Raw genomic sequence first — 13344 nt, 5'->3', positions numbered from 1 at the left:
ATTGAAATCTGATGCTATCCAATCTTAGTTTTGCATTTAAAGCTGTTGTCTAGTACCCCTCCTTAGCCCATGCAATTTATCCTTTGCCAATGCAATGCTTTATAACAGCAACTTGCATTTTTATACTGCCCTCTTCATCCAATAAAGCCTCAGAAGGTGCTTCACAGGAGTGTTGCCAGATATTATTTGACACTGAATGACAGCAAGGAAGTGTTAGACCAGGTGACCAAAAGCTGAGTCAAAGGAGGTTTTGAAAGGAGGGTAATTCCAGAGCTTGGAGCCAAGGTATCTGAAGGCATGGCTGCCATTGGTGGGGCAATAGAAATCAGGGATGTACAAGAGGCCAGAACTGGAGGAGAACACAATCTCTACGGTTTCTAGAGCTGGTGGAGGTTAGAGTTAGGAAGTGGTGAGGCCATGGAGGGATTTGAAAACCAGGATGAAAACGTTTAAATTTGAGATATTGGTGGACCTGCAGCATATGTCGGTCAGTGATGATGGGTGAACAGGATTTGGTGTGAGTTAAGGTATGGGCAACTAAATTTTGATGAGTTGAAGTTTATGGAAGGTGGGACACCTTCTTTCCTTAATATAAGTTAACATATTCGAATTGGAAGGAGCGTGGACACTTAATTGGTTTTACGATGATGATTAGCAATCGGTGAAAGTTATGACCCTTCAATGCTAATGGAACTCTGAATCTCTGGCACTGGCCTGGACCTGAATAATTGGAGGTCTGGAGAGTTAACACTGGTACTCCAATGTGGTCCTCCCAGGGCACAAAGAGGATCCGTGGCAAGCTGATTTTTAAAAAGTGGCAAAGTGGCACACAAGTTATGGATCTTTGCTACAGCTGTTTATAATCTTACTATATTTTGTGCTTACTATGACCCTAGCCAATTAGTGATGCACTGACTGGCAGTAAAACTCCTGGGGTTGCTTGCTATAACCAATATGTGAGTACACATTCTATGGTATGTAATGAAAGACATTGTTAGTGCAGTCATATTGGTCTTTAAGTCTAGAATCTGTGACTAAATTCAATTTGGAGAAGATTTTATGTATTTGTTCATAAGCAGATGTTATGTCAATGATAGCAAGCCTATTTTGAGTTTAAGTTTTGCTGGTAATGACACTTGATGTTTGAGGATTTCTTCAAACGGAATTGCCTTGCCTATTTGCTTTGTGGTATTTCCATTTATATATAATTTTTTGACATTATTAGAATCTGATGCTATCCTATTGTGTTCTATTCCATATTATCCTCCCTTTCCATTAAATTTGAGTTCTCCTTTGCTCTTCATCCTTTTCCTAAGTCATTGTTTTATTACCAAGCTTCGTCATGAGTCCAACAGCCTGTTTATGCCAGAGTTATCTGTTCATTTATTTCATTGCTATTCGTACAATGTGGGTACAGTAGCATAGCGGTTATGTTACTGGGCTAGTACATAGGGGACCTGGGTTAATTTGAAGGCATGAGTTTGAATCCTGCCACGGCAGGTGGTGGAATTTAGAGTGAATTGATTAGATAAATCTGGAATAAAGATATGGTATCACTAACGGTGATGTTACAACTATTGGGTTGTTGCAAACATTAAAAATTGATTCATTAAATGCCCTCTTAGGGAAAGCAGTCTGGTCAAGCCTCTATGTGGCTCTAGACCCACTGCATTGTGGTTGACCCTCTGAGTGACTTGTTCGGTTGTATTCAAGGCAGCAGGTCACCCCCCCACCACCCGGAGGGTGATTGGGGGTGGGGTATGAATTCTCGCCTTGCCAGTGATGCCTGCTGGACTTCACTGTGCAAATGGCTGCTATGTTTCTCAGATCATAAAAAAGTGCAATATTAAGGGCAGGCTCTTCTCTCTCCTTCACGCTTTCTTATTTGCTTTCTGATGCAGATGAATGTGTCAGTGTGCGAATGGGTGTAAAAGCTTGCATTTTATATTGTGCTTTAAACAGGCTCCTGGATGCCCCAAAGTGGCAGTGATTGTAAAGCTCCACACACACAGCAGTGATTTGTAAGGCCAGATGACACTTTATTCAGTAATGTTGGGTCGATGATAAATGTTGGTCAAGAAACTGGGAGAATTCAGCTGCACTTCTTTTGAATGTAGGTCATGGACCTTTTACGTCCTGCTGAGAAGACAGACCTGGTTTAGTTTTAATTGAAAGACGAGTACAAATGTTTAAAATCCCAAGCGATTGCACATTTTGTTGTGTGACCCTCTTCAACATGCACTCAAAAAGGAATGGCTTCACTGACTGAAAGTTGGATGGCCTGGCTGTTGTAGAACATGTTAGTTAAGCCATTGGCTTGGCTTTTCCAGTGGCTTATTGGCCATACCAGGTGCACTTCCAGAGTGTGTAGCTAAAGATATAAGTTGACTAATCTGATCGGAGTGGCAGTGGAAATTCTGTGGTTGGCACCAGGATCCCCAGGACACCTTTCTCAATCCAGATCACTATCCAGTGAATCTGGTTGAACAGTGTGTTTGTATGGGTGCCAGGTGAAACCAAGATTGCCTGAGATGTTAAGCTTCTGGGGTAAATAACCTGCTAGCTTTCTCTTAATTTTTTAATTAACTCCCTATAACAATGGCCACTTGGGTGAGATGCAAAAGGGCTTTCTGCATCTGTGAAAATGACGACATCAAATAAGTGTAACTTTGGCTAAAATGGTGAGATGGCGAAGCTTGTATTTGAGCCTCCAGCTGCTTCTGCTTAACTATTTTAATGGTGCTTGGTGTTTCTTTTGTATGTCTGCTGATTCACACTCGTGCAGATCCGTTGGGCTTAAAGGTTTTAGTATTAACTGCCTGCTTTCGCACTAAACAGTAATGGGCTCTTCCTTTTTTTTTCCCTATCTCTTTCTGCAGCTGCTCCTACGCAGGGTATTAATGAAACAGGTGAGTACGGGAACCTTATATGCATGAAAGCTGTATTGACTTGTGCGTTAATGTCTGTAGATTTACACTACTGTGTGTGTGAGATGATTCAACCAATAATGCTTTGATGAAACAATACTGCACATTAGGTGTGGAATGAAATCCTTTGAGTCATGAATTGTTCAGAGCTAGAGAAATGCAGCGGAAATGTAACTTGTTATGAAAGCCGCAATTAATTCACGGAAGAACTGTGCGTTTTGTAAGATTTCACTTTGTGCTGTCCCAGCTTGGTTGGGCTCTCAGATGGGAAGGTGGTGGAACAGACTGAGTGCTGGTGGTGTTGGTACAGACATCTGTGAAGACTTTTAAAAACCGCAATCTGCATCATAGACTCAAACCCAAAAATTTTTCGCTGAGTCCACTTTCTTTATATTCTGAATCATTTAAAGGAAACAAATGGGGCCACAGGATGTAATTCCACCGCCCAACAGAAAAATAGAATCCTCAAATTCCTCAAATTTGACCCAGTTGCTGTGATCTTGCTATTTATTCATGAACTTAACTTTAGCGACAAGGTTTTGCTTCCCAAAAAAGCTAATTAATTAAGCAACCAACTTTGCAATTTGATCAGAAACAGCAATGTGGGCAGTGAGATTTGGATGAAGATTACGCAGGAGTTCTGGCCTAATGAATGGTCAGCTGATTCTCTTCTCATTGTCGTGCTTGGGGAATGCTCGGTTGAATCTAACGGGTAGTGGGGTTTCCCGCTCCTGCCACCCAACTAGTTAGTGGGGCATGCATCATTGCCAATCATGGCTGCTCCTCTTTAACTTAATGCTCCTGAGTGAAGGAGGGGGGATGTCCTGCTTCAGCTGAAAGCCAATTTGACTCTGTAGACCCAACAGCAGCACTGGGAGTGGTGGTCACTGCGGGGATACACATAGTCCCACCAGTCTGAGTGCTGGAGCCCAAAGAGTCATGTAAAACTTGGATTTCACTGCAGGGTGGGGTGGGGTACGACAAGGTAAGGGTGTCCTGATGGCAAGGCCAAGGAGGAGAGAGAGCGCCTGGGATGGTGGTGGAAGGGTGCAGGGAGGATGGCAGAGGTGGGGGCAGTGATGGAGGCACCCTACCTCGGGTTTTCCCCAGTCCCTGAACTCATTCTGTTGGCCTCAATTTTGAGGCTGGAGTGGGAAGTGGTCCTTTAAGTGGCCGTGAATTGGCCTCACTGGCACCCTGTAAAAATTGTGGACAGGCTGAGGTCAGGAAGGTTGTTTTTCTATTAATTTACGGAATGTGGGCTTCGCTGGCTGGGCCAGCATTTATTGCCCACCCCCAATTGCCTTTCAGAAGGTGGTGGTGAGCTGCCTTCCTGAACTGCTGCAGTCCCTGTGGAGTAGGTACATCCACATTGCTGTTAGCTACAGGATGTTGACCTAGTAGCAGTGAAGGAACGGCAATATATTTCCAAGTCAGGATGCCGAACGTATGCATGTGTGTGTCCAGGGCTAATTGCACAGGGGGAAAGTTACTCAAGACGGGTTGTCTTTGAGGGTTAAGAGATGAAAAAATAAAGGTGTTAGGTTGATGCATTTGAAATGAGAAGTTATGGTGAGGTTGAGTTACAGGTGAATAGGTTGGATTTAAAACTTGCATTAAGAGATAAGTGGGAAACTTGGCTTTTCAGCTGTTGGATTTCAAAAGGGTTTTGGAGGTCGCAAGGAACATTTGCATCTTACAAAGGCTTCATGAGTGAACAGGGGAAGGTATATTAAATCTTATTGACCCGAAAATAGAGACAAAATAGAAAACATGAAAGATTTTTATATTTGGGAAAAGTTGATTTTATAGGTGTTTGAGGACAATGGAACCTGAGATGAAAGAGGAAAAAAGATATTTAAGGAAGGATATTTAACTGAGTTGGTGGTGGCTGTTTTCTGGGGGCTAGATGGGGCGGGGGGGTGAAGACCAGCTCCTTGGTGTGTGAGCCGTTGAAATACAGTGATAAGTTTTGAATTGGAGGCAGCCACCCAGTGTTAAGCCAGGAAATTTGTGTTTTAGGAAACAGCTTGCTTCTGAACCTCTCTTGGAATTCCATGTCAGAGTAGAAGTGTTTGAAAAGTCTTGAGATGTACCTTTGTTAATGTGAAGGCAGCTCCTTGACTTGGGTAATATTACTAAATTGTTAACCATAAAAATCGTAAGGGGTTGTTGCCAAGACGGTAGTACTTGGTACTTTTGACAAAGCAGGTTTTTTTGGGGGTTGTTCTGTAAGACTCTTTTAATTGTGTAACTTTAGTCTTGTGTGCTTAAGTTTTTCTTAAATCTTTCAATTTTTAAAATTCTAAAGGTGTCACTGGAGTTCTGTGCTTTTGAAGTCAGCATCTTTTCCTCCTCGCTTTCACAAAGAAAAGGTTTATCATCAGTGAGACAGGCTTCACTCTGGGGTCTGGGTTGCTCAGCAGTAACATCTGCTGGGATTGTAACAACACTATCCAGGACAAAGCAACCTGCTTGATTGGCACCCCATTTGCAAACATTCACTCCCTCCACCACTGATGCACATTAGCAGCAGTGTACACCATTGACAAGATGCACTGCAGGAACTCAGCAAGGCTCCTGAGACAGCATCTTCCAAACCCACGACCACTACCACCTAGAAGGACAAGGGCAGCTGACACATGGGAACACCATCACCTGGAAGCTTTCCTCCAAACTGCTCACCATCCTGACTAGGAAATATATCGCCATTCCTTCACTGTCACTGGGTCAAAATCCTGGAACTCCCTTCCTTAACAGCACTGTGGGTGTACCTACACACATGGACTGCAGCGGCTCAAGAAGGCAGTTCAGTGCCATCTTTTCAAGGGAAATTAGAGTTGGGCAATAAATGCTGGCCTTGCCAGTGACACTCACATCCTATGTATAAATTTTTTTAAAAATTACCACTACAGCCTGCTAACAAGTTCTCCAAATACTGCACAGGTGTCAATATTACGATTGCAGCAGAAGGTTCCAACAGTGCATTTAAATGCTGTTATCAGAAAATGTACAAACAAAACCTCATATACAAGATCTTGAACTAATGAATTTGTATCTTGAGAAAGCTGCAGCTGGCCTCATTCTGCTTCCTTCCTCTGATCTCCCTTCCTGCTACTGTACACCTAAAAGACCCTCTAATGGAAACTGGATATAACAGAAGTAAACAACTTTTGTCTGGTTAAAAATCCAGTTTTGTGCCAACCTAATGGGTAGAGATTGGAAAAGCAGTTTACTTTTACCCTGTGCAAGTAGAATGTAGTTATTAGTGATGGCCTATTTATTCTGAGATTGGGTCAGTGCTGATTTCTAAATGAGGATGGAATTGTAACCAGTGTTTTTGTTCAACAGCCACTTTAGGAATGCTGCAGACGACACACGACAGGGTGCAAATCTACAGCAGTGATTTCCCCCACACTTGAGTCATGCGTCTGTGGAGTTACCAAATAAAGCTTGCACATCCCCATATGGAGAGAAATAATTTATATCATCAGTAGCTCTCTATTACTTCCCACCATGCAGCAAGTGAAAAAGGAGTAAGGATAATCCTGCCTCCAAGTCACATTTCCATACTTTTTTTTGTTGCTGATGTTGGGCTGGATTTTAGTTCCAGGGTCCTGATCCCAATGCCAGGATTTTAAAATTCTCCTTGTTTTCCTATTACGAAGGTGACACTTGATTTATTTATGAATCGCCATGTCCCAAACCCGGGGAACAATTGGGAATTCCAGCAACACTCGAGAAGCTCAACAGCATCCAGGACAAATCAGCCTGCTTCATTGGCAGCCCATCCATCGCTTTAAACATCCACACCCTCCACTGCTGATGCACATTGGCAATAGTGTGTGCCATCTACAAGATGCACAGCAGCAACTTCTAAACCTGTCACCCCTACCACCATGAAGGACAAGGGCAGCAGATACATGGGAACGCCACCACCTGCAATTTCCCCTCCAAGCCAGACACCATCCTAAATTAGAATGATATCGTCGTTCCTTCACTGTCACTGGGTCAAAATCCTGGAGCTCCCACCCTAACAGCACTGTGGGTGTATCTACAACACATAGACTGCAGCAGTTCAAGGCAGTGGGGAGGTGTCTTCTCGAGGGCAATTAGGGTTGGGAAATAAATGCTGGCCTAGCCAGTGACGCTCACATCCCACGAAGGAATAAATTAAAAGATAAAATTACATTCAATATCCTCTGGAGGGTGCTCAGGGCTAATGTTTAATTCCCACAATCTGACGGTTACACCGTTCAACTCTTAATGGGTCAATCACATTAACACCAATGCACTCGGTATAAGAGGAGGTATCAGTATTTAAAAGCTACAATATGCTTCTTTTTCTAACCTCGTAATTTCGTAAGAAGTAATATCTTGTGTGTGACTCATTGTTTTTAGCAACAAGGAATTCATGCCATACCATAACAGTGAGGCATAGGGCTTAAGCCATGCCAACTTGTTCTTATTTAAATATGCTGCAATGCTTTAAATGCAGCTTGTTCATTGTCCTCTAAAGGTAATGGGCCTTTTTTTTTAATGCATATCTGATTCTTTTCCAGTTTTACTTTTGAAATTGTTTTACTGAGGAATGTGCTCCCAGAGATATGATTTTCTAGCTTTAAATGGATTTTAAGGACCTGAAAATTGGGTAGGGTAACACTTCATGATGGCAGTGCATAATTTGATCTGAATAATGATAGCTCTCAGAGGCAGGCCAGGAGCTCAACCGGCATAAACACTGCCACAACTTGAGACATGGTTTAGGAGCGCCTGCTCTGTTTTCCTGAATAAAGTAACTGTGTTGACATTTTCTGACAGTTTTAAAGCCAAGCCATCATTCACCTGTATGGGATAATTAGCTTGTGAGGCGATCACTTGTTTGCCTTGGTGCCTGTAATGAAACACCTAGGGCACTTCACAGAAACATTATAAAGCAAAATTTGACACTGAACCACAGGAGGAGATATTAAGGCAGATGACCAAAAACAAGTCAGTGGTAGGTTTTAATGTGCGCCTTAAAGGAGGATTACAATTGGGTAAGCTCAGGAGGTCAGTTTAGTGCAGATGCTTTGGAGAGTTATGGAGCTGGAATCCATGAATGAGTTGGGGAGGATCAAGGCCCCCTGGAAGGACTTGAAAACAGTGAGAATTTGAAAATGATGGTGCTGCTCAACCAGGAGCCAGTGTAGGTCAGCGAGCACAGAGTGACGAGTGAATGTGGCTTGTTGCGGTTAGGAACATGGGCAGCAGAGTTTTCGATGAGCTCCAGTTTATGGAGGGTAGAATGTGGGAGGTTGACCAGGTGTGCTATGGAATTGTTAAGTGTACAGGTTTAATATAGAAAAAAAAAGGCATAGGTGAGTGTTTCAGTAGCAGATGAGTTTGAATTGGGTGATTATTGTGGAGGTAGAAATAGGCAGTTTTGGTGTGATGACATGGTTGGAAGCTCATCTCTGGCCCAAATGACGCCAAGGTTTTAATCTAGTCTGGTTCAGCCTAACAGTTGCTAGGAAGGCATTGGCTAGGGAGCTGAATTTGTAGTGGAGACTCCAGACAATGTCTTTTGTCTCCCTACTATTTAAGTGGAGAGAATTTCTGTTCATCCAGTACTGGATGTCAGACAAGCAGACTGATAATTTAGTGAAGGTGCAGGAGTCGAGAGAGATGGTTGTGAAGTAGAGCTCAGGGCCAGTGTGCATGCTCAAACTGATATTGTATTTTCAGATGATGTCACAGTTGGGCAACATCTAGATTTGAGAAAGTTGTGTAGTAAAATTGGTGCTATGATATTTCGAAATAACATTGGGCTGTTTTTGATGCAACACAGGATAACTATTGAAGTTGGGGAAGTCACCTATTAGTAAAACATCCCTGAGGGGTTCTGACACATTTGTAAACTATTTCTCAGGCTGACCTTTCAACTGAATTAAAATTTACCCTGCAAAACTGTAAATTTCACACCAGCTGAACAGGATCCTCTCTTATGCCATGTTCTAAGTTTTTTGCATTAATGGGACCTTTTCTTACCTGATCATTCTTTTCCATCTTCTAATATATGGGTGAAAGTTTTGTTTGAGGGTGTAGTAGTACTTAAATGTTCTTTCTTTCATAAATAGATTTGGCTCATATGAAGTTGATTTAATTCTGATTATTTTTAATGGGGCATATCAATGATTGGTTTTTTTTGGGGGGGGGGTGGAACTGTAGTACCATGTAAGGTAGTAGATCCAGTCCTTTTCTCTTCCACTGCTGCCACCCCCCTGAAGATAGTAACTCCTTGTTAAAAGATTTTCTTGCTGCTGTTCTGTGTTTGAGCAATGGATAATGATTATAGCCAATGGGAGAAAGGAATAGTAGGAAAGACTTGCATTTATAGAGCGCCTTTCACAACCTTGAATTTTAAGACACTGACTATATTTTCAGTATAGCAACAGCTAATTTGCGCACACGATAGGCAACTGATCCGCACAAGTTTCTGCAGAGCAGATTAGGTGTTTGCCTTCGAGTGTGGGCTCCTCTGCCAAGGCCAACGCTTGTTGTCCATCTCCCACTGCCCTTGAGAGCAGTTAAAAGTCAACCACATTGCTCTGGGTCTGAAGTCACATGTAGGCCAGACCCAGGTAAGGATGCCAGATTTCCTTCCCTAAAGGGCATTAGTGAACCACATGGGTTTCTACGTCAATCGATGATAGTTTCAAGGCCAACATTACTGAGACCAGCTTTCAATTCCACTTTTAATTAATTGAATTGAAATTCCGCTGACTTCCATGGTAGGATTTGAACCCAGAGCATTAGTAACCTAGCCCAGTGACATTATCACGGCTACTATCTCCCAATAATGACTCCTTTTGTGTACTTCCAGAATTCCTTATGTCAATTAAACTAAAAATAAAATGTGGTAAACTAGTACTATGCCCCACACTTGTGAAAGCTGGCTAAATTGCTTTGCTTTTTGATTGCAAGGAGGGGGGGCAGTAAGATGGAAAATTTAGTGAGTTATGTGACTCCCACCAGTTTATGCAGCCTTTAAAATTGTTCATCTTACTGCCCAGTCTGTGTCTCAAAAAACCTGAGTTGGACTTGCAGTTCTGTGTGAGGGGAGCTATGTTACGTCAGATGTACGGCACAGAAACGAACAGTTCTGTCCAACCAATCCATTCCAGTGTTTACGCTACACTTGAGCCTCCTCCCATCTTTCCTCATCTAAATCTACCATCCTAACCCTTTATTCCCTTCTCCCTCATATACTTGTCCAACTTGCCCTTAAATGCATTGATGCTGTTTGTTTCATCCACCCCCTGTAGTAGCAAGATATGTGATAGATAAAAGATCTTAAAACATATTTGGTTACTTTACTAAAATAACAACAACTTGTATTTATATAACACCTTCTAATGTTATAAAATGTCAAGTGTTATCAGTCAAAATTGGACATTGAGCCACCTAAGGAAATATGAAGACCGGGTGTCAGAGGTATCTTTTAAGGAGCACCTTCCAGGAGGAGAATGAGTGGAGGTTTAGGGAGGGAATTCCAGAGCTTTAGGCCGAGGCAGCTGAAGACATGGCTGCCAATGGCGGAGCAGTTTAAAATTGTGGTGTGCAAAATGCCAGGATTGGAGGAGCTCCAGAGATCTTGGATTGTAAGGCTGGAGGAAGTTGCGGGGCTGAGGCCGCAGACAGATTTGAGCACCGGGTTGAGAATTTTAAATTCAAGGCATTGTTGAGCTGGGAGCCAACACAGTTCAGTCAGTGAGCACAGGGATGATGGATAAAAGGGACTTGATGTGAGTTAGGATACAGCAGGTGAATTTTGTATGAACTCACGTTCAGAGTGTGCAAGGTACAAGTATTTGAGTAGTTGAGTCTAGAGGTTACCAAAGCATGTTGTACTTTTTTAAATATAAAATATATACACACACCATTTGTTTACAAATTCCAGCCAAAGTTGCCTCATGACATTGACAACTGTTAAAGTATTGAAACAAGTAGAAAAGAATGAATTGAATTAATTTAACACCTTCACCTTTGGGACAGCAGGGACGTGCATTTGAAGTCTAGACAAGTCTATGGGGAAAGGTATAAACAGCTATTCCTGTCTGAAGTGATGTGCCAAATATACACATTATTGGGACATTATGACACAATTGTTAATGTAAATGTTCTGATCCCACACCCGAATGTAAACCAGATGGCTTTCTTAAAAGAATTTTCTAAGTTTGAGAAAATTGGAAATGGGAGCAGAAGTAGGCCATGTACCCATTAGAGCCTGCTCTATGATCATGAATGATTTTTGACTTAAACTCCTGACTGACTGATCACCATATGCTTATATTTTTGAGCACTGAGAGAATCAATCAATCTCGGCCTTAAATATACGAGCTCATTGAATCAATGACTGAGCATTCACAGTCCTCTGGGGTAGAGAATTCCAAAGATTCACAGTCTTCTGAGTGAAGCGATCTCTCCTTAGTCTCAGTGGTTGCAACCTACAACAGAGTTAATGTCCCCTGTTGCTAAACTTGCCGGCCAGGGGGGAACAACGTCTCATCATCTATCTTGTCAAACCCTCCAAGAATCTCATGTTTCATGAGAGATCACCTCCCACTCATCTAAACCCCAAAGAATATAGACTCATTCTACTCGATCCCTCCTCACAGGACAAGGCTCTCATTTCAGAAATCAATCCAATGGACCTTTGCACCTCTTCCTTCCTTGGGTATGTCATGGCACAAGATACATCAACAAAGGTAGTTCCTGTCTTCAGGCCCTTGTGGAAACTGGCCTCGGTGTGTTGAGGTCAGCGTCAGGACCTGCTTGGAGCAGTTGTTTCCTGTACATAAGCCTGCCTTTTCGAGTGGGGTGGGGGTGGGGGGGGAGGTGAGAAGAAATTGCTGCCTCTTGTAAGTAATAAGTTGAGGTTGGCTTATTTCATCACTTGTGTTTTATCTTTCAGGGGAGGACGGTTTTGACCTTAATGATGCTTTAAATGATGGTCCTACTAAAATCCCGCCCCCAGGTATGTACTAAAGAATTTTATTAATGATCTAGATTGTGAGTTCATGATTTAATACTACATAAATGCATGTATCTTTTCAAATTGAAAGGCCTTTGAAGATTTTACACTCTTGTGCAAGAAGGAGTTACTTGTGACTGTGGCTTAATCGGTGCTATCCGATACACCAGCAGAAGATTTGCTGTCCTGCAGGGACACCAGATGCAACATTGAGGGCATGTTTTCATGTTCTTCCTGCCCCATTTACATGTTAATTAAAAAAATAAAGGAAATGGAATCACCTACTTAATCAATTTTTTTTGTTAGTTCTGACTGATGGGTGGACCTTCTGTTATTGTTGGCTTGTCTCAGGATTCACTGGATTCTTACTCGAAGAGATCTTGCTGGAGATGATGATCTTTCATTCAGAGTACCTTTACTTAAGTCACCAACTATTTACGAGGTTATAGAATGTCAGGACATAGCTACGGCTCCTCTCTACAGCGCTTCTCATTCATCTCCTCTGAGTGACATCACTGTGACATTGCTCCTCACGCACATGCTCAGTAGCTATTATTAGAGTTAACACTTTACTCTACAGACTTCATTCTGAGAGCCAGGTGGAGTCATTGGGATCAGCTGAAAACCTTGTGTCTCTACCTGCTGGATTAGCACCAGTTCTTGCCTTTGCTTACTAAACATGGATTATAGAAATTGGTGCAGCTTTTTGGCATGTCCATTCCTGTTGCAGTCAGGAAAAGCAAGAAGCAGATCTGGCACTTTGTTTTTGCAGCATTTTGGGGATTTTGAGCATTGGAGGAACCCATATTTAATATCCTTGCTGTAGAGGCTGTTTTTTTTTGTGTGTGGAGAAATGTCTAGTGCTTCCTTTCAGTCCAGGTGCAGCTAACGGCTCATCGCATTCAGCATTCCTTTTCACATGCAGGAAACATAATCTTGAAAGTTGTTGATCGCACAGAAGTAGATCATTTGGCTATTCAAGCAGGCTAATAACTGTAAAGACACCGAATTTAGCCTTGTACAGTGGTCCTGGTGACTTTTCATGGCTTCTCAGTGCTGATTTTGTACAATTGGTAATATTGTTGCCTCTAGGTCAGAGGGTTCGGGATTTGTGCCCCATTCTCAGCACTTGAGCACACCACGTAGGAGGACTTTCTCTTGTATAAATCGAAAAACTTTACTTCCCTGTTGCAGTAGTTGAGGCTCCCATAATGGTATTTGAAGAATTTGAGTGGTGTTCTGGCAAACTGTTTAACACCATTCCTTGGTAAACACAATCTGAAAATATTTGACTGGCCATTTATTTTGGCTCTGTTTGTGGTAACTTGCTGGAAAGAAAATAGCTAGTCTGTTTGCCAGTATACGTTCCCTTGCATTTCAAAGTTAATGCAGGCTTATAGA

General features: G+C 42.3%; 1 protein-coding gene across 2 annotated transcripts in view; it reads left to right on the top strand.

Moving 5' to 3' along the window:
- cd99 (CD99 molecule) overlaps positions 1 to 13344 on the top strand; it is a 64812-nt gene that overhangs the window by 19199 nt on the left and 32269 nt on the right. Inside the window, exons 2-3 of one of the 2 annotated variants that reach the window (XM_078545086.1) lie at positions 2880 to 2909; positions 11884 to 11946. In XM_078545086.1, the coding sequence (XP_078401212.1) occupies positions 2880 to 2909; positions 11884 to 11946 (93 nt within the window). The remainder of the gene's footprint in view (positions 1 to 2879; positions 2910 to 11883; positions 11947 to 13344) is intronic. The other variant, XM_078545087.1, reaches the window with a different exon arrangement.

The sequence above is a fragment of the Cetorhinus maximus genome, chromosome 7, assembly GCF_964194155.1.
Source record: "Cetorhinus maximus chromosome 7, sCetMax3.hap1.1, whole genome shotgun sequence".
Lineage (NCBI taxonomy): Eukaryota > Metazoa > Chordata > Chondrichthyes > Lamniformes > Cetorhinidae > Cetorhinus > Cetorhinus maximus.
Note: the sequence above shows the minus strand (reverse complement) of the source record. Positions and strands in the feature narration are given on the sequence as shown.